Here is a 21141-nt window from a genome sequence, read left to right on the forward strand (position 1 = left end):
TGATTTAATCACGCCCCAGTATTATACCGACACCTTATTAAGGTGAGCGAGCTGGGTTCAACCTAGCATTCCTATACAATTTTTTCTTTGGTAAATTCATAGCAGTTTTTACCTTAGAAATGATGTAAAAGGAGTATTTCACTGGGCGGCACAGGTCGGAGCCCAGAAATACTCACATGCTAAGATTTACATCCCATTTTTGTCTTGCTATTATATTGCTTATTTGCTTGCTTGGTTTCATGCTTAAACATATAGGTTGTCTGTCGGTGGGTTTCTTAAGCTTTCGATAATCAATTTTATGGAGAGAATGAGGGTTTTATATTTCATTTGCATTACTAATTTACTAATTGCATTGTTAATCTGCTTGCTTTTGTTGTCGTTTCAAAGTCTTGGATGTCTGTCAGTGGCTTTCCAATGTTTATAGAAAATAGATGTTTCATGTTTAAACTTTACAGTACTACTTCTTTCGTATGTTGCTTGTTTATTTATTGTGCTGCCTAGGAATTTGCTCTATTCTGATTTTAGTTTTGGTATTTTTATTTTAGGATTTTTTAGTGTTTATTTTTTCAGATTTCATTTTTATTGTCTTGAACTTCTCTCAATTTCTCATATAAAGTAAAAAAAAAATTTTAGTAGCACTGTCTTCTGTTGTCTTCATATATGTTACAGTTCCTTTCTCAGACATTTACTCTTTTTCATACATAAATATGCCATGATGTAGCATGAATTTATTCAAATTAAAAAAAAAAAAGGATTTATTATTAACATGCCAAAATTTTATCAATTTTATTCATTAATTTTAAAATGCTTACAAAATATTGTATAAAAATTCAACATTGTTAGTGTTCTGTAAAGAAAATAGTTTGCAAGCTACTATAGAATTACTGCAGTACTTCTTGAGAAAACATAGAGTAATTCAATTTACAAAAAATATATTCTAACAGTATCTAACAAATCACAAACTTTTTTTTCATGAAAAACACTTGTACTTTATCGAGAGAAATGGATTGTTATCAGCATCACCCAATAACAGTAACATGGATATTCATGTTCAATTTCCTAAACTATGTTTGTTCAGAAAATTACAAAAAGCTATTGATGGATTGAAGTTTAAAGAAATGCCAGGAGACAGTTCATTGCACTGGTGATCAGAGCCCAATACTCCTTTCCTCCAGGCAAGGGAGTGGGGAAGCTAAAGCTGTGGACCTCTTCCTACCCCATTTTTGCCTTTTCAAGCTTAAAATAGATGTTAAAGCAATGCTTCATGGAAAAAGCAGAGTTAAGTAGGCTTGGGTGGTATTGTTATGAACTAAAGTAAAGATAGTCTTTAATTGGAATGATTTGTTCTGTTATACTTTAGCAGATCTGAAGTCTAAGGCTGGTTCTTAAAGAATTGTATATTTAGAAATGAATGAGAGTAATATTTATATGCTTAAAGGAAGCAGACATAATCCAAATGTTTAAATACATAAGACAGTAATAAAGGGAAGACAACAAAACATTATTTTCATACATTTTCAACAGCGATAATTATCATATATCTCACAAGACTTTAAAATCTCTTGGATAAATTTGCCCATTTTACTCTGTCAAATATTTCATGATATGTTTCGGTGGTGATACAAAAGCTATGCCTTGTTTAAATTGTGAACAAATTAACAACTGCTTTTTAAACTTGTATATAATTATATAAGAAAATTGAAATGTTTTACAAATGGAGTGTTAGATTAAAAGAACAGAATGTAACTTTTGGAGCTAAAAAGTAGGAGTATTTATACAGTAGAGGTATTTAAACCTTCATCCTTTATTTTATTTAGGTACCACTTGATGGAAAACATTTCATCTTTTAATTCAGAGAGGATAGATTCTAGCCCATTTATTCGTTCCAATATATGCTCCTCATCAGTCTTAGTAGATTCCTCTTTGCAATCTCCATTCTCAATTTGACTAAGATTATATTCAAGAAGAGTTTGATATCTGTGACTGTCTGTGTATTTATTAACAGCAAACCAGCGTCGAAAGTAGGGGAAGCACATGTCATACCTAAATATCAACCTGGTATAGATAACTAGTCTTCTGTAACCAAGATCAAGCTCTTTGCCTTTGGATTTAACAATTCTTTCTTTATTGATCAAACTAACAATGAGACAGCCGATTGTGGTGATAAACAAGAAGAATATAATATTGCTAAGAATTGGATAAGATAGTTGTGTGTTAACAAAAGTATCAGTATACCCTAGGTCCACTAGCATCCATACTATTGTGCTAGCTATCGACTGAGGAACAGATTCAAAAGCCTTTTTTTCTAGCAGTAACAAGTGGAAGATGAAAGCAAAAATAGCCACAAAGGTGACTAGAAAGTATACAACCTTGAGAAGGATTTCTAACAACTCCTTTGCAATCGGCAAGAATTCTGAAGTCAGAGCTTGGTTTAAAGCATTGACTAAATGTAACCAGGATGTCAGCACGGCAAAAATTCCAAACTGCCAAGAAAAATCCTGAAAAAGATATGCTAAAATGAGAAATAATATATATTTTTCTTTTTTATAAAATTTTATCTTTTTATGGTGCATAAATTTTGTTATTGTGTAGATTATTATTATTATTATTATTATTATTATTATTATTATTATTATTATTATTATTTTTATTATTATTATTATTATTATTATTATTATTATTATTATTATTAGCTAAGCTACAACCCTAGATGGAAAAGCAGGATGCTATAAGCCTTGTGACTCCAACAGGGAAAAATAGCCTAGTGAGGAAAGGAAATAAGAAAATGAATAAACTGTATGGAAAGTAATAAACAATTAAAATAGAATATTTTAAGAACAGTAATAACATCAAAACAGATCTTTCACATATAAACTTTAAAAAGAGACTAGTGTCAGCCTGTTCAGCATAGAAAATAATTTTTTTTATATATATATCTAAACCTAAAAGATTTATGTGGTAATTGAAGTAGTGATCCTTGTTTCTCAGCTATTCAAAAAAAAAAAAAAAAACACAAAAGCATTAAAATATTTTTATACAGTACTCTACTGTAAGTACTTGTTCATTCACATCACAGAAAGTCTGAAAACTGATTTGTAATGACTTTGACTAGTAAACAAGTACTTTAGTTATAAAATTAATTATTTCCATACTCCTATGATATTCATGTTTCTGTTTTCTCCAAACTGTTTAAGGGGCGCAACTGCCATATATGAATTCCTTAGCAGAATTCAAAATAATTCATACAGCTTTTATATATAGATAAGGTAATCTTTTTCTGAAAATTTCGAAACGATTGAATGATTTGCATAAATTCTGTGGATGAAAAACCAAAAAAAAAATTGAAATTAAATTTGATTCTAGTACTTTATTTCTAAAGCTATTGTCATGAAACTTACTTAGAAAGAAAGTATATAATAAAGAAAAAGATCTCTAAGAACCATTTTTTTGATAATAGGGTAGAAAAATTTATATGAATATTTTTATTTTCTTCAATAGAAAATTAAGCTCTAAACTCCTAAGCCCCATATCTCATTTATCACAAATCTATTTTCTAGAAAAAAATTATCTTTTCTTCTTCTTTAAAATGGTATATTTATCTTTAAACATCGCTTCAAAATGAGAAAGTTATAATCCTTTGAACGGGAAAAAGGTTGAACTGAGAAAAACTGCTTTAAAGGTAAACTTTTGTTTTTTTACACTCGAGGGATAACATAAGGCACTCATTGCATGACCCTCTTAATGAGAGAATGCCCTGATGAAGTCATTAAGCTTCAGCACGTCATATCATTGCCATGCTGAAGCTCGGTGACGGGCAAGAGGGCTCTCGAACTTGGGGAAATTGCTCCCCCCCCCCAGTTCAAATCTAAATTTCTCTCTCTGATATCTCTTTCTTTCTCTCAATATTATTTCGACCTTCTCATAATTTTATAAACTTTCTTTCTTGTTGCTTTACCAACTCTATGAGAAAAATTTCCTTTATATATATGTATATATTATGTACATATAAGGGATTTTGACGAAGGAAAAATCTATTTCTGGGCGAGAGACCTGTGCCGCCCAGTGAAATACTCCTAGAGCACTATTTCTAAGGAATATAACTGCTATATATTACCAGAGAAAAAAAGCATAGGAATGCCAGGTTGAACCCAGCTCGCTCACCTATATAAGGTGTCGGTATAAAATACTGGGGCGTGATAATTCACAACCAGAGGTCTCGCACTATTTAGATATCTCCTCTTCAAAATCCCCGCCACAGCGAGGTGCCGTTCAACACTACTACCACTAACCCAACCCACGCCAGTGACGTCACTCCTTTATAGCACTTGTTGTTATTAAGACCAACATGTTTTTTTCTCGTGTTTACCCTTGGATTTATCATTATTTTATAATCGATGGCCGATTCCCATGATACCCCATCGAAGTTAAGTACTTTATCCATGAGTTTTAGCGAGATTGGGCAGTGTAACCTCTTTTTATTAATGGAGAAGTGTTTATATATGAACGGCGTCCCCGTTCTTACCGTTCATGGTTCGGCTCTGCCCTTTTTCTCGTTAGTTCGTCCGTCATTAATATTTGTTCGAACTTTTAGGAGTTTTTTCCTTACATTTATATAGTACACCGTCTTTATGCTTTCATCTAGCATTAATTTTATGTTATCCTATGATATCAGTGTTAGCGTTTCATCAAGGAGTAGGTTATGTTGGTATGCCTGCATTCGTGCATGTTGGTGGATTGCGTCACCTTTGAGATTGTTTCGCTAGTTCTAGGAAGACGACCATCTCACTTATTATTATTAAACCTTTTAGTTTTATTTCGTACGCTCCACCTAGTTTTACATTTGGTTCGAGTGGGACTCTCGAGTATTTTGTTGTTTTTACTGTTCGATCTACCGCTTCAGTAACTAGGTTGGTACCCCTGCTTTCCATCTGCTGATGGCGTCATGCTCCTCCCTTACCACTCGCCCGAGTCCCTCTCTCGCCATATTATTTCTGAATGCCTAACCTTACTTACGTGATTTCGCTTTTAATTCATTAATTATTTTTATGTATTTGTGTATTGATATTATATTTATTGCTTTACTCCGTTATGATCATATTTTTGGGATTTTCATGTCATGTTGAGGGGATCTCCAGTTGGTAGCCCTGTCTACCACTACGCACTGGTGATTCCCCGGTACCATACCCCCCCCCCCCACAGGTTGGGGAGGCTATTCCATCCCCCCCTCCTCCAGTGTACACCCTTCCTCTCACTCGATGGTTGTTGGTTATGACATACGGGTCAAGTATGCTTGTTCCTCAGTCTTCCCTCAACGTTCCGACATATTGAGGACTGAGTGTACCCACGGGGTGTGACTTAGTCTCATTCATTCATACCGGGCGGTTTCGTCTCCTCCCCTCCCGTCGCCCCGATTGGCCATCGGTCGGGGGAGGGGGAGGGCCGGGACCACCGGGGACTATCACACGTGATTAGTCGGTATGACTGCACCTTGGTGTAACTTTTGCTTTTAGCTATGGTTGTAAGAATGAGCACTTATATTAGGAGTGTCCCCACCTACGGTACCTCCTGCTATTATCGTCCGCATAGGACTTATTAATATCCCATATCATTATATTATATTCTACATGAATCATTACCTTCGTCCCGGTACCTCCGGTTGGGTAGTGGGGGTTCCATTGGCTCCCCCCGCGCTCTCCCGTGGTACCCTCCCGTCATCAGACATCGGAGCCTCCGGGCTCTTAAATACAAGATCTGTTGACACTGTCACAGTTTTGATTAATATCCTCCCTCCGGGAGCCCTATTCAATTACAGACATTAGTTTTAGATCATAACTGGAGTTTTCTATTTATGTATTTTAAGGATGTATCTTAGGTTACTTTAAGTTTACTTTAAGTTACTTTAAGTTTACTTTAAGTTACTTTAAGTTTACTTTAAGTTACTTTAAGTTTACTTTACCAACCCTGTTCCCCGGCCCCGGGGGCCCCGGAACTTGTTTTGATTATATTTATTCATCACTGTTTTTTGCATCCTTTTTCATCCCTTTTTATTTTATACCTCCCTGGTAATGACGGGATGGTATATTCCTCGCTATGACAATATTATTTCATTGATAATCTTAACTTATTACGGAATTGTTTCAACAATGTCTGTTAGTCAGGTTCATTAAGAACAAGGATTTCCTAACCAATGGAATATAATGGCAAGTCTCGTTAAGAGTGTCTGAAGCCAACTTAAGTACGTCATTCAGAAACCAGAAAACTGAGCTAGGGTAAGTTGATGGTTTCAATCTGGCGCAGGTTCTCGGGATGGATGAGAAGTATGAATCTGTAAGGGCAATATTAAAGCCAATTGTAAAACCTTCAAGGCTGACTTAATTTGTGGTAATAGTACAAGTCGCTAAGTCTGATTCAAATAAAATTCTGAAGAAGGTTACTGTCAGATTCATAGTCATCGTCTCAACCTTTGAGTCCCTTAAAAACTGGCAAGTTTCATAACAGCCGAATCATACTGTCGAAGGGTGGATCCTCTCTTATCTGATTCTAAAAATAACGTATTTGAGGATCAATATCTGCACCTCTTGAGCTGCAAATTTCATAAAGTCCAGAAAGGTAGGGCATTCTGAATTTGAGGAAGCTAACACACACCGAGTTGTACTGCTTGTGTTAGTATTGGATTGGGGATCTGTCGAGGTGGAGACCCAGTTCCACCAGAAGGGGAAACCCGTTGTGCTTGGGCCAGATGGGGACTACTAGAGCAACTTGGCCTTTGAAAGTCCTGAGCTTGTCTAACACTTTCATCGACAGATTTATTGGTGGGAATAGGTAAATTCTCTCCCAAGTGTTCCAGACTAATGATAGTGCGTCTGTGGCGTAAGCCCGAGGATCCGGGCTGGGAGCTACGTAGCACTCTAGTTGTAGTTGGACTTTGTTGCAAACAGATCTGTCTGGAGATCCGGAACCTGAGAAAGAATCCAACAGAAGGACATTGGGTCTAGTGACCACTCCGACTCCAGCGGAGTTGTCCTCGAAAGTGCGTCCGCCACTATCTATCTAGAAGAAACCTGATATGTTGGTTTTTGGCTGGAGCCGGTTGCTTAAGGTAAAAAATACCGCCATGGCCTCTAAAACATTGATATGAAGTTGGCGGAATATTGTCGACCATAGTCCCAGGACTTTCGTGTACTGAGAGTATCCCCTCCCGCCTGTTAGGGAGGCGTCTGTGTAAATGACGAGCTTGGGGGTGGATATTGTAAGGAAACGGATTTGCCAGATTTTGACCTTTGTCCATGGTTGAAGTCTTTTCTTCAGAATTGGTTGGAGTCGAGCCCTTTGTCTCGATATTACTCGTTTTCCTGGAGCACCATACTCGGCTTATATCTTTCAGTCTGGCCTTCAGTAGTATATCTGTTACTGAGGCAAACTGGAGGGCACCCAGGATTCTCTCTTGATTTCTTCTGGAAGACAATTTGTCTTTGAGAAAACGTATTGTGTTTTGCTATATCGTTCCTCTTGGCTGTTGGGAGACAGAGTGTGGGAGCATAGAACCCATTGAATCCTAACCATTGAAACTTGTCCTCGGGACCAAACGAGATTCTCGAAGTTGATTTGGAACCAAAACTGTTGTAAGAGATTATCACTCTGTAGTTGCTGTGAGGCAGTTTGCCTAGTTGAAGCCTAGAAACGGACGAAAATGCCTTGCTTTCGGAACATGATAGCAAACGTCTGCAAGATCCATAGGGGAGGTGACGGCCCCACAGAGAAGCAAGGTCCGCACCTGAGAGATGGTCAGCATGTGAAACTTGTCGCATTAAATGTAAGAATTCAGAAGCGACAGGTCTAGGATTACTCTTCGCTATTCTGAGTCTTTCTTTGGCCTGCTGAACAAGTGATCCTGAAATTACAAACGATTTACTTTCTTTATTGCTTCCTTTTGCAATAAATCGTTTTCATATAAGACTAGCTCTTCCGTTGGATGTTGATGAAAACTGGTTGGTGGAGGGGGCCATTCTATCCAACTCCACCCCAGACCTTTGGAAATTATACTGAAAGCCCAAATGTTGAACGTTCAACGGTTCCGGAAGATGTAAAGTCCTACCCCTACCTGAGAACTCCCAATGATTTGCTGCGGATTTACCTCCTCGCCCTCGAGAGTAGCTGTTGCGAAAAGTTCCTCTCGAGCTAGCGCCTCTGGGGCGCTGGTAACCCTGGAAAGCACCCTGAGTTTCAAAGGTGGGCCTAAGGGCTGGGGAAGTAGCATAGGAGGTAGTTGCTACTTGGGACTGAGGAACCAGCACGTATTGCTGTTGGGGTTGACCCTTCGAAGTGAAAGGTTGACTCCCTTGTGCCACCGGGATGGTTTGAACCACCTGTTGGGACTGCCGGTTTGGAAGGAATGGAAAGATCTCAGACTCTTTCTACCTCGAGATTGGTTGCTGGCCGGTTCGAACTTGTGCTTGGGGACTAAGCCCATCGAACCTTGAGGCTCTGATTGACCCTAGCAGCTCCAGACTGGGGCTTTAATGAGCTTGTTAGGCTCATGTCTGATAGTGGCCTCAGACAAGACATGCCTACAGCAACGACGTCTGGCCGCAAAGAAGTCGTAGGAATCAGACAGTAAGGTTTGAAGTAATGACTTCGTCAAGACCTTAAAAGGTGGTTCTTCTTCATACATTAAAGAGGTCTTTTCTGCCATTGTAGCCGAGTTGATAGGTCTACTCAGGCGCATACAGGCTTCGAGCTCGAGGCATATCAGAGATTCCGGAAGCCTGGGTAGCCACTCACTGAACTGAATGGGAGTACAGTCAGCGCTTAATTTACCCGATGTGAAGGTCGCCGGGGCGTTAGTCCAGCAATCGTGATCCCCCAGGGACAGGAGGGAGGTCGGATGCGTTTCCTTCAGCTGCGGTAACGGCTTGTCCTCGTTTATTGCCTGCTGAGCAAGGTCCGATATCTTAGTGACACACGGAGTAGGGGTTTACTCCTCCACTAGAAACATCGTGTACGGGCTCTTGTGAGGTGTTAACGTAGTGTTAACACACTCCCACTCGTTTAAGGGCCGGACCCAGGTGGACTGAGCCTGCCCCTTTGGATACATTTTGGTTTCTTTGGGGACCTTGTCAAACCTTACGAGTGTCTCCTCGGTAAGGCATGCGAAACCAGAGAGAGGGAACTGTAGACCCGGCGGGTAGAATTCAAAATCTTCTACAGTCCGGGTGCCAAACCCTTCGATGGTTAACATACCATCTTTGAAGGGAGAGCGCAAGGCCCCCTTCCACGGATTGCTTTCGACGAATTCCGGGAGCTTAGAGGCATCCGGGATGATATATTGTGCCGTTGAGGTAGCCCATAACAAATGAGACCCTGTATGAGGCTATCTGGTTTAGCACTCTCTCTTCCCCCTAATGGGCAATAATTCCATTCAATTGTCAAGTTCACAGAGGCACCAGGAATCTTCCATCCTATAATTCGTGGTGACTCGGTATGTGACACGAGGTTTGAGCCAGTGAGCTACAGAGGTCCGTAAATTATATATATATGTATATATATGGATAAATATCAGCACAACATCGTGTTCAAATAGAAATAAATTTCTACCTCATCCCTGGGATCGGTCGCTGGCCTCTTCTAATGAAAGGTCAGGTTGAAACTAACCATGCCACGAGAGGCCATGCATCAATCTTGAAAGGGCTGCCGGATCGAAGGGAGCCTCCGGGGTCGTAGGTTTCAGGCCGGGCTTCGCTCTCGACCCAAGAGAAGTCTTAACTGGTTTGGTGATTTGGAAGACCTGTGAGTCTTTGGTAGGGCTGGCAGGTAGCTTTAACTTTAGGGACAACGGGACGTGGCCCGACATCAGCCACGTGCTTCCTTGAAAACCCTAAAAGGAAGAGACACAGGGTCTCTTTGCCCTGACACTCCAGGCAAACCCGCCAACCCAGATCTAAAGAGTCGCCAAGGTAGAAGAGACTGCGAGCTCCGAAAGAGGGTATATCGTTACTAATGAACAAGGTAACTCCGTTGGGAATGTAAAATAAATAGATCGAGAATAAATGTTTAAATCGATCAATCACAAAGGAAATAAAATGAAAATCCCAAAATAATATATCCGAAGTTATAATTATAGATAGTAACGACAGGAGCACCTACAGTGTCCCATAGTAGGGTAGTAACCCAAAAAGATTCGGGTGTTCCGAATTCTTAAAATAGACCGGTATGAAACCGGGACAAAAGGCTATGAACAAAATTTCGGACCGGTATAATAACCGGGGAGAAAACTTTCATAAATTAACTGACATTGTCAAAATAATTCCATAAAAGGTGAAGATTATCAATGAAATAATATTGTCATAGCGCGAAATATACTATCCCGTCGGTACTGGGGAAGTATAGAATAACATAAAGATACATAAGTATCCCATAGCAGGTCAGTAACCTAAAGAGATCCGGATGCTCCGAATTCTTGAATTAGACCAATATGAAATCGGGACAAAAGACTATGAACAAAATTCAGATCGGTACAGTAAAAGGGGAAAAACTTATCATAAATTAACTGACTTTGTTAAAACAATTCCATAATAAGTTAAGGTTATCAATGAAAAAATATTGTCATAGCGAGAAATATACTATCCCGTTGCTACTTGGGAAGTATAGAATAAAATAAAGATACGTGAGTGTCCCATAATAGGTTAGTAACCTAAAAGGATCCGGGTGTTCCGGGTTCTTAAAGTAGACCGATATGAAACCGGGACAAAAGGCTATGAACAACTCTAGGACCGGTTTAGTAACCGGGGAAAAATTATAAATAAACTGACATTGTTAAAACAATCCCGTAATAAGTTAAGGTTATCAATGAAATAATATTGTCATAGCTTGAAATACACTATCCCGTCGCTACTTGGGAAGTATAGAATAAAATACAGATACGTGAGTATCCCATAATAGGTTAATAACCTAAAAAGATCCGGGTGTTCTGGATTCTTAAAATAGACCGATATGAAATCGGGACAAAAGGCTATGAACAAAATTTCGAACCGGTATAGTAACCGGGGAAAAAATTATAAAAATTAACAGACATTGTTGAAACAATTCCGTAATAAGTTAAGATTATCAATGAAATAATATTGTCATAGCGAGGAATATACCATCCCGTCATTACCAGGGAGGTATAAAATAAAAAGGGATGAAAAAGGATGCAAAAAAGTGATGAATAAATATAATCAAAACTAGTTCCGGGGCCCCCGGGGCCGGGGAACAGGGTTGGTAAAGTAAACTTAAAGTAACTTAAAGTAAACTTAAAGTAACTTAAAGTAAACTTAAAGTAACCTAAGATACATCCTTAAAATACATAAATAGAAAACTCCAGTTATGATCTAAAACTAATGTCTGTAATTGAATAGGGCTCCCGGAGGGAGGATATTAATCAAAACTGTGTCAGTGTCAACAGATCTTGTATTTAAGAGCCCGGAGGCTCCGATGTCTGATGACGGGAGGGTACCACGGGAGAGCGCGGGGGGAGCCAATGGAACCCCCACTACCCAACCGGAGGTACCGGGACGAAGGTAATGATTCATGTAGAATATAATATAATGATATGGGATATTAATAAGTCCTATGCGGACGATAATAGCAGGAGGTACCGTAGGTGGGGACACTCCTAATATAAGTGCTCATTCTTACAACCATAGCTAAAAGCAAAAGTTACACCAAGGTGCAGTCATACCGACTAATCACGTGTGATAGTCCCCGGTGGTCCCGGCCCTCCCCCTCCCCCGACCGATGGCCAATCGGGGCGACGGGAGGGGAGGAGACGAAACCGCCCGGTATGAATGAATGAGACTAAGTCACACCCCGTGGGTACACTCAGTCCTCAATATGTCGGAACGTTGAGGGAAGACTGAGGAACAAGCATACTTGACCCGTATGTCATAACCAACAACCATCGAGTGAGAGGAAGGGTGTACACTGGAGGAGGGGGGGATGGAATAGCCTCCCCAACCTGTGGGGGGGGGGTATGGTACCGGGGAATCAGCAGTGCGTAGTGGTAGACAGGGCTACCAACTGGAGATCCCCTCAACATGACATGAAAATCCCAAAAATATGATCATAACGGAGTAAAGCAATAAATATAATATCAATGCACAAATACATAAAAATAATTAATGAATTAAAAGCGAAATCATGTAAGTAAGGTTAGGCATGCAGAAATAATATGGCGAGAGAGGGACTCGGGCGAGTGGTAAGGGAGGAGCATGACGCCATCAGCAGATGGAAAGCAGGGGTACCAACCTAGTTACTGAAGCGGTAGATCGAACAGTAAAAACAACAAAATACTCGAGAGTCCCACTCGAACCAAATGTAAAACTAGGTGGAGCGTACGAAATAAAACTAAAAGGTTTAATAATAATAAGTGAGATGGTCGTCTTCCTAGAACTAGCGAAACAATCTCAAAGGTGACGCAATCCACCAACATGCACGAATGCAGGCATACCAACATAACCTACTCCTTGATGAAACGCTAACACTGATATCATAGGATAACATAAAATTAATGCTAGATGAAAGCATAAAGACGGTGTACTATATAAATGTAAGGAAAAAACTCCTAAAAGTTCGAACAAATATTAATGACGGACGAACTAACGAGAAAAAGGGCAGAGCCGAACCATGAACGGTAAGAACGGGGACGCCGTTCATATATAAACACTTCTCCATTAATAAAAACAGAGGTTACACTGCCCAATCTCGCTAAAACTCATGGATAAAGTACTTAACTTCGATGGGGTATCATGGGAATTGGCCATCGATTATAAAATAATGATAAATCCAAGGGTACACACGAGAAAAAAACATGTTGGACTTAACAAAAAGTGCTATAAAGGAGTGACGTCACTGGCGTGGGTTGGGTTAGTGGTAGTAGTGTTGAACGGCACCTCGCTGTGGCGGGGATTTTGAAGAGGAGATATCTAAATAGTGCGAGACCTCTGGTTGTGAATTATCACGCCCCAGTATTTTATACCGACACCTTATATAGGTGAGCGAGCTGGGTTCAACCTGGCATTCCTATGCTTTTTTTCTCTGGTAATATATAGCAGTTATATTCCTTAGAAATAGTGCTCTAGGAGTATTTCACTGGGCGGCACAGGTCTCTCGCCCAGAAATAGATTTTTCCTTCGTCAAAATCCCTTTTTTATAATTTTTTCCCCGGTTACTATACCGGTTCGAAATTTTGTTCATAGCCTTTTGTCCCGATTTCATATCGGTCTATTTTAAGAATCCGGAACACCCGGATCTTTTTAGGTTATTAACCTATTATGGGATACTCACGTATCTGTATTTTATTCTATACTTCCCAAGTAGCGACGGGATAGTGTATTTCAAGCTATGACAATATTATTTCATTGATAACCTTAACTTATTACGGGATTGTTTTAACAATGTCAGTTTATTTAAAATTTTTCCCCGGTTACTAAACCGGTCCTAGAGTTGTTCATAGCCTTTTGTCCCGGTTTCATATCGGTCTACTTTAAGAACCCGGAACACCCGGATCCTTTTAGGTTACTAACCTATTATGGGACACTCACGTATCTTTATTTTATTCTATACTTCCCAAGTAGCAACGGGATAGTATATTTCTCGCTATGACAATATTTTTTCATTGATAACCTTAACTTATTATGGAATTGTTTTAACAAAGTCAGTTAATTTATGATAAGTTTTTCCCCTTTTACTGTACCGATCTGAATTTTGTTCATAGTCTTTTGTCCCGATTTCATATTGGTCTAATTCAAGAATTCGGAGCATCCGGATCTCTTTAGGTTACTGACCTGCTATGGGATACTTATGTATCTTTATGTTATTCTATACTTCCCCAGTACCGACGGGATAGTATATTTCGCGCTATGACAATATTATTTCATTGATAATCTTCACCTTTTATGGAATTATTTTGACAATGTCAGTTAATTTATGAAAGTTTTCTCCCCGGTTATTATACCGGTCCGAAATTTTGTTCATAGCCTTTTGTCCCGGTTTCATACCGGTCTATTTTAAGAATTCGGAACACCCGGATCTTTTTGGGTTACTACCCTACTATGGGACACTGTAGGTGCCCCTGTCGTTACTATCTATAATTATAACTTCGGATATATTATTTTGGGATTTTCATTTTATTTCCTTTGTGATTGATCGATTTAAACATTTATTCTCGATCTATTTATTTTACATTCCCAACGGAGTTACCTTGTTCATTAGTAACGATATACCCTCTTTCGGAGCTCGCAGTCTTCCATGACTTCTACCTTGGCGACTCTTTAGATCTGGGTTGGCGGGTTTGCCTGGAGTGTCAGGGCAAAGAGACCCTGTGTCTCTTCCTTTTAGGGTTTTCAAGGAAGCACGTGGCTGATGTCGGGCCACGTCCCGTTGTCCCTAAAGTTAAAGCTACCTGCCAGCCCTACCAAAGACTCACAGGTCTTCCAAATCACCAAACCAGTTAAGACTTCTCTTGGGTCGAGAGCGAAGCCCGGCCTGAAACCTACGACCCCGGAGGCTCCCTTCGATCCGGCAGCCCTTTCAAGATTGATGCATGGCCTCTCGTGGCATGGTTAGTTTCAACCGAGAAAAATTTCCTTTATATATATGTATATATTATATACATATATATATTTATTTATTTTTTTTTTTTTTTGCTTGGATGTATCTACATCCATTATTGATGCCTGCTTCGATGAATTGTAGGTGGTATCACAGTTGGGAGGTATTTGCATCCAAAGATATTTGTGAGAGTATTGGATGATCTCAGCCCCGAAGATGGTTTGGACCTTTTTGGCAGAACTATTCTCAAGTGTTGGGTCTTCAGAATCCAAGGGGATCCAGTGCTTGGGGTAGGACTCTGGCTTTTGGCCGGAAGCCCATCATTACAGATATGGGACGGATGATTCATTAGTTTCTTGGTCTCAGTCCTAACAGGCAGGTTCAGCTTACACCTGTGCCTCTATATCTGTTTTGATGCAATCCTTCGGGTAGGGTATGGAGTGGACTATCTGGGAAGTATACTCTCATTGTGCCGATAGTGGGGAAAGCAAATTTCCTATCTGACGTATGATGCCTCAATATTCTCGAGCAAGTAAACCTAACTAATCAACCCCTTTCTTGACCCTTGCTTTATGAATTTTTCAAATAACATACCCCCATCCCCTGGATACGCTTACTCTTCCCCGGCACTGTTGACAACCTCTTGTAGTTTAATTAAGGAAACTTCTGTTGACCACCTTCGAATTAAAAAGGACCACTCACCTGATGTGAAAAAATCTAGTAATTTGGGTAACACAAGGAAATTGCGAATTCTTCATGTTTCCCAAATTCCATTAGAGACAAACTATGATGATATATATAGAGCATTTGAGTACTACAGATTGATAAAGAAAATAAGGATGAGACTCGGAGATGAAAAATGGGACTCTTGGATATCTTTTGATAGTTATGATGAAGCGTTTAATGCCGTTTGTAATACTGTATTAGTAATATTAAAATTAACAACTGGAACATCATGGGACCTCTTTGTGATAAGGTCCCAAAGTATTTGGATGTATACAAACCTGCTGATTGGTTTGAAAAAGACATAGATGTACCCATGCCTTCACAGAGAAAGCCAAAAACACCAATGTGCCTTGTAGCTAAACCTAAAGGGATAATAGGGAATTATTTTAAAATATGTAAGTTGATTCAGAAAAAAGTAGGAACCATAGCCCTTGGAGATATATCTCGTTATGGTAAAAATAGTTATCTCATCCATGCAAAATCCTCGATGCAGTCTGCAATACTATCTAACTTACAGACAGCCAGTGATGAAGTTACATTAGAAATGAAACCTCATCTAAATTTAAGTTATGGAAGGGGAGTGGTCTTTGATAAAGACCTTTACAAATTTACAGAGGAGTCGATACTTTCCATGTGTCTACTAAATGTATGGAAAGTGCATAAGGTTCCTGGAACATTAATGATTATGCTTACTTTCCAGGATGCTGATGTACCTTTCCATATTGTTATTGAAAATAAAAGGATTAAAGTTCGTCCTTTCAAGCAAAAGCCCCTGCAAAGCTTTAAATGTTTTAAATTTGGACACCCATCCAAAGTTTGCAAAAATGAAAAAATGTGTAGTATTTTCTCTAAATCTTATCATGGAGAATGTACACTTGAGGTCAGGTATTCAAACTGCAATCTGAATCGTAAATCAACTGATAGGAAATTCGAACTGTATAAGTTGGAGGAAGCTGCCCTAAACAAATCAAGTTAAGAACACATAAGTGTTGGACATGCAAAAAGACTTGAATAAATCAACTAGCCATGCAAAGGCCTTGAAATCAAAGGGAAATTTACCACAGGAGACATCAAACCCACTTAGCACTCCCAGTAATTCTAAGAAAAGAAATACAACTTGTAATAGTAAAGTACTGCAAAACAAGATAAACATATTGTCTTCTGAGGCTCTGTCACGGTACATTAAAACTGGGTCATTTCCCATTTCTGTACAGCCTTCATCCCCCATTACCAACAATAGTACTAACCTCTCTTAGGCCATGTCCTTGCCTGTTTTGATGGAGATTCCACCTGACACCAAGTTACCAGGTACACCTGTATTGGGGAAGGTGCAAAAACCTGGTAGCTCACTACTTATTAATCTGGAAAGAGAGAGACCTCCATCTCTCTCGCCCCTTCCATAAGAAATATCAAAATTATGACATCAAATAAATATGATGCTTTGTCTGTTGATGCTTCTGATCAACTAGAAGTCAATTTGAATAAATTGGAAATTCAAGTTGAGGTCCACCATCCCCCTCAACAGTTAGATCAAAAAGACAAAAAGAAAATCATAAATGCAAAACCCAATCTATCAAGACCCTCTTTAATAAAACCACCTGGAAATAGTGTTAGATCAAAAACTGCTAATGGGAAGACTCCATCCAAGTGGTCTACCAAAATATAAACCATAGTTTTTTCCTCCATTTTGCAATGTAATTGTGTGGGTTTAAGGGCCAAATATGAAGAACTTCAGCTCCTTATTCATGAGCATTCCCCCATAATTATATGTCTACAGGAGAGCAAACTTGATCATAATACTCCTCGTCCTCGCGAATATATTAGTTATAGTAGAACACCATATGATCACCAAGTGGGGAGCCATGGCGGAAGTCTCATATATGTTCGTCGAGATGTTCCCCAAGTATCTTTGTCTATTCGTACACCTCTGCTGGCAGTGATTGTACAGAATGAAATAGGGAAAAAGTATACAATTGGTTCTCTGTACTTGCCTCCAAATTATGATGTTTCGTATGATAACTTAGTAGAGGTGATTCAACAACTCCCTCAACCTTTTCTTTTACTTAGAGATTTTAATGGTAGCCCTTTGTGGGGTGATGTTTTAGCAAACACGAAGGGAAGTATATCATCAATTGTGGAAAATGAAGATTTGGGACTCCTTAATACAGGAGAGCCCACACACTTTCATGTCCAGATAGGTAACTTGTCATGTATTGACCTATCAATCGCAAGCTCTAACTGCCTTCTCGATTTTGATTGGAGGACATTAGATGAATGGCATACTAGTGATCATGCACTAATCATTATAAACACCAACAATGGTCCACCTTTACAGAGATCACCACGATGGAATCTTGACAAGGCGGACTGGGATGAATTTCGTGATCTAAGCGAAATTGAGAGGGATGCAGAACAGTTTGAAAATATTGATGATGCTAAGACTTACTGAATGGAACTCTCCATACAGCTGGAATCAATTCATTTCCCAAAACAAGAGGGTTATTCAAATGACAACCAGTCCCCTGGTGTTCTTCAGAACTAACTGCCCTGCACAGAGCCACAAGAAGATCTCTAACACGATTGCGCAGATGCCGTAGTGAGGAGAATTTAATTGTATACATGAAATGTAGAGCACAGTTCCGTCGTGCCATGAAAGAAGCTAGGCGCCAGTTATGGGTGTCTTGTTTCCTCCAGTAACAGTAGAACACCACCATATTCTGTGTGGAGGAAAATAAAAAAGATTGCCGGCAAATTTACCCCAAACCCACCACCAGTGTTGAAAGTGAATGGTCATTATGTGACTGGAGCAACTGAGGTTAGCAATGCCCTGGCTGATCATTTCTCAAATGTATAATGCAAGTGTTTAGCAGCCCCTGGTCACCAGCATAGGAACATTGAAGAAAAGTAAGTTTTGAATTTCGCAACAGGAAGGGAGGAATCATACAATTCTCTTTTTACTGAAAGAGAATTTGATTCTTCCCTTTCCACTTGTAATGATACAGCCCCTAGACCAGATGGAATTCTATATGCAATGATTAAACATGTACCAGTTAATACAAGGTTATTTTTTTAAGTATTATCAATAGAATATGGCAGGATCATAGTTATCTCAGTGTTTGGGAACTAGCCATTATTTTAGCCTTTTTAAAACCAGGTAAGGATAAGTTTTTAACGGCAAACTATCGACCAATTGCATTGACATCTGGCTTATGTAAGATCATGGAGAAGATGGTCAATGCAAGACTGATGTGGTACCTGGAAGAGAAGGGTATTTTATCCCCTGCCCAGTTTGGATTCAGAAAAATGCACTCAATAGCTGATGTGTTGATATGACTTGAGTCCTCTATTTGTGAAGCCTTTGCTTCCAAACGGCACCATGTAAGTTTTTTTTTCTTACCTTGAAAAGGCTTATGATACTGCATGTAGATATGGTATACTTAAAACCATTTATGAATTGGGATTAAGAGGAGAGCTACCACTGTTTATCCAATAATTTCTTTCACGTAGAGTTTTTCAAGTGAGAGTGGGGGAAACTATCAGAGATGAAATGTCAAGGAGGAGTTCCGCCGGGTAGTGTGCTGAGTGTAACCCTGTTTGCACTAGCAATTAATGAGATATCCTCAGTCATTCCCCAAGGTATTCTCTCAACACTATTTCTCAATGATCTCTCCATATCATTTTCTGGAGCTAGAATGGCAATGGTTGAGAGAAAACTACAACTCGCAATTGACAAAATTATTCATTGGGCTAATATGAATGGGTACAAGTTTTCAACCAGCAAAACTACTATTGTCCATATCCGTCGTATCCGGGGAGTACATCCAGATCCGGATATATACATGAAAGGTCAACAGATCCCATGTGTAGTTGAAACTAAATTTTTAGGATTGATTTTTGATCCAAGGCTTACATGGGTTCCTCACTTGAAGGCATTGACAGCTAAATGTCTTGAGGCTCTAAAACTTTTAAAAGTATTGTCCCATACATTATGGGGGGCAGACCGTAAAACTATCTTAAAATTATACAAGGCCTTAATTTTTTCCAAAATCAGTTATGGGTGTGAAATATACTCCTCAGCTACTCCAAGTCGATTAAAGATACAGTATTAGATTCAATACATCATGCTGGTATTAGATTGTCCACAGGAACGTTTAGAACCTGTCAAGGACAAATATATTATTTTAAACAAAGGCTAAGCAGTAAAGTAAATGCGCAGAAAGTAGGGCGGATATTGCCGAGCTATCACCTTATCTCCCTGATCCATGGGTTTTTGGGAAGCAGTTCGAGCTGCTTTCATTTTTGCTTGGGTTTTTGATGACCCAAGCACACGTGTACTGAATCCATTTCCATGTCAACAGGTACACCGGGGAGAGGGGACACAGAGTGAGAACCAGTATGGTGCGGTTACGTCACCTGCTGCCCATAGGCGAGACAAGCCTTCACCCCCAGCAATATAGGGAAAAAAAGAACGCACCGACTGTGCGAGTAAAGGCAGTTAAGTTCGAGTCCTACTCGGGAGTGGGCAACCCTCACTAGGCCCACCGGCCATGGTAAGCCTACCACAGCCATGGCGGACGTCCTTACGCCATACAACGTCCAATAGTTTTTCTTAGTTTAAATGTCTCCCCGTCCGCTCTCCCCGTGTGGGTATATTAATGTATCAGTTAAAAGTAAATTCCATTGTATTTGTTTGATGAAATCATTTAAGAGCCAGTGAGAAATTAATCTTCTGTTATGCATCCCAAAGATTTGAAGTTCTAATTTAATCGCTTTGAAGAAGATTTCTGCTCATTTTAATAGTGAAAATTAAGTTAGACAATAAATCCTGCTTACGAGTTCACCCTCGTCTAATTCACCGCCTCCTATCCTGTATGATTTAGTTAGTACCCCACGCCTCTATGACAAACCTCGCCTATCCCAAGTCTTCATGTTGATGCTGGAGAGTTACCTCTAGACCATTACCGAATGTCTTCCATTACAGTATTCGGTATTGGTTTAGGTTACAAAGACTCCCTAACCCTTTAGCCTTTCAGACTGCAAGCCTTATAAGGCACTCAACATACTTTGAGTTGCACCCAAAATCTCCTCAACTTTATGGCTTTCGGGTAAGACGTTTAACGTCTTAATATAATTAGAGGTAAGGTGCTTCCATTTAAGGTATCATCAACCCCTCCTTGGAAATTACCAGAGATATCTTTTTGTAAATATTTTATTGGTGTTAAAAAAAACATGACTGAATTAGAAGCTAGGTCTCTTTTTATGGAACATGTTGGAGAACATAGGGAATCAACTTTTATATATACCAATGGCTCCAAATCTGATGCTGGAGTATAGTGGTTCTTTTATCTGTAGAGGTGCACTTCCTCCAATATCTTCCATATTTACTGGTGAATTATATGGCATACTAACTGCTATTGAGAAAATAGCGTTAAAAGAGGAGGGCAATTTTAACAGTTATGGTGATTCAAGAAGTGTCCGTCAAGCTTTAGAAGGTTTTAATCCCAGTAACCCTTTAGTTTTAAAGATTTTAGAGTGGCTTTTAATTATTAGCCTGAAAGGTATAACAGTTCGATTTTGCTGGGTCCCAGCACATGTAGGTGTGTCTGGAAATGAAGAGGCAGATTCACTGGCAGAGTGCTGCAGCCGAGTTTGCTACCAAGAAGGTACCCCATTGTCTGTAATGATTTTTTACCAGCAATTAATATTTCTATTTATGACAATTGGCAGCATTGGGATAGTTTAACCGAAAATAAGATGAGAAAAATTGCGATTGTTATATCTCCTTGGAGGTATAATGGGATGTCCCGAAAATGGGAGACCACTTATTGT

At 39.3% G+C, this 21141-nt stretch overlaps 2 protein-coding genes across 2 annotated transcripts in view; both read right to left on the reverse strand.

Annotated features, from left to right (window-relative positions):
- Window positions 1–21141, reverse strand: part of LOC137650018 (transient receptor potential cation channel subfamily A member 1 homolog) — a 195536-nt gene that overhangs the window by 136601 nt on the left and 37794 nt on the right. The gene's annotated exons all lie outside the window — the stretch shown is intronic.
- On the reverse strand, window positions 1619–15054 carry LOC137649281 (uncharacterized). Its single transcript, XM_068382268.1, has 2 exons — window positions 14977–15054; window positions 1619–2498 (listed from the first exon to the last, which is right to left on the reverse strand). Exons 1-2 carry the CDS (start codon window positions 15052–15054, stop codon window positions 1773–1775), a joined length of 804 nt encoding a protein of 267 aa, XP_068238369.1. The 3' UTR covers window positions 1619–1772.

This window comes from Palaemon carinicauda, chromosome 11, assembly GCF_036898095.1.
Source record: "Palaemon carinicauda isolate YSFRI2023 chromosome 11, ASM3689809v2, whole genome shotgun sequence".
NCBI classification, from domain to species: domain Eukaryota; kingdom Metazoa; phylum Arthropoda; class Malacostraca; order Decapoda; family Palaemonidae; genus Palaemon; species Palaemon carinicauda.

What these genes read in the sequence shown, in the direction of transcription:
- LOC137649281 (XM_068382268.1), bottom strand. Translation starts at nt 15,054, where the DNA reads ATGAGAGTATACTTCCCAGATAGTCCACTCCATACCCTACCCGAAGGA. An exon ending in ACAGATATAGAGGCACAGGT is followed by an intron (nt 2,499 to 14,976) that starts GTAAGCTGAACC and finishes TATCTTTTTCAG; the next exon opens with GATTTTTCTTGGCAGTTTGG.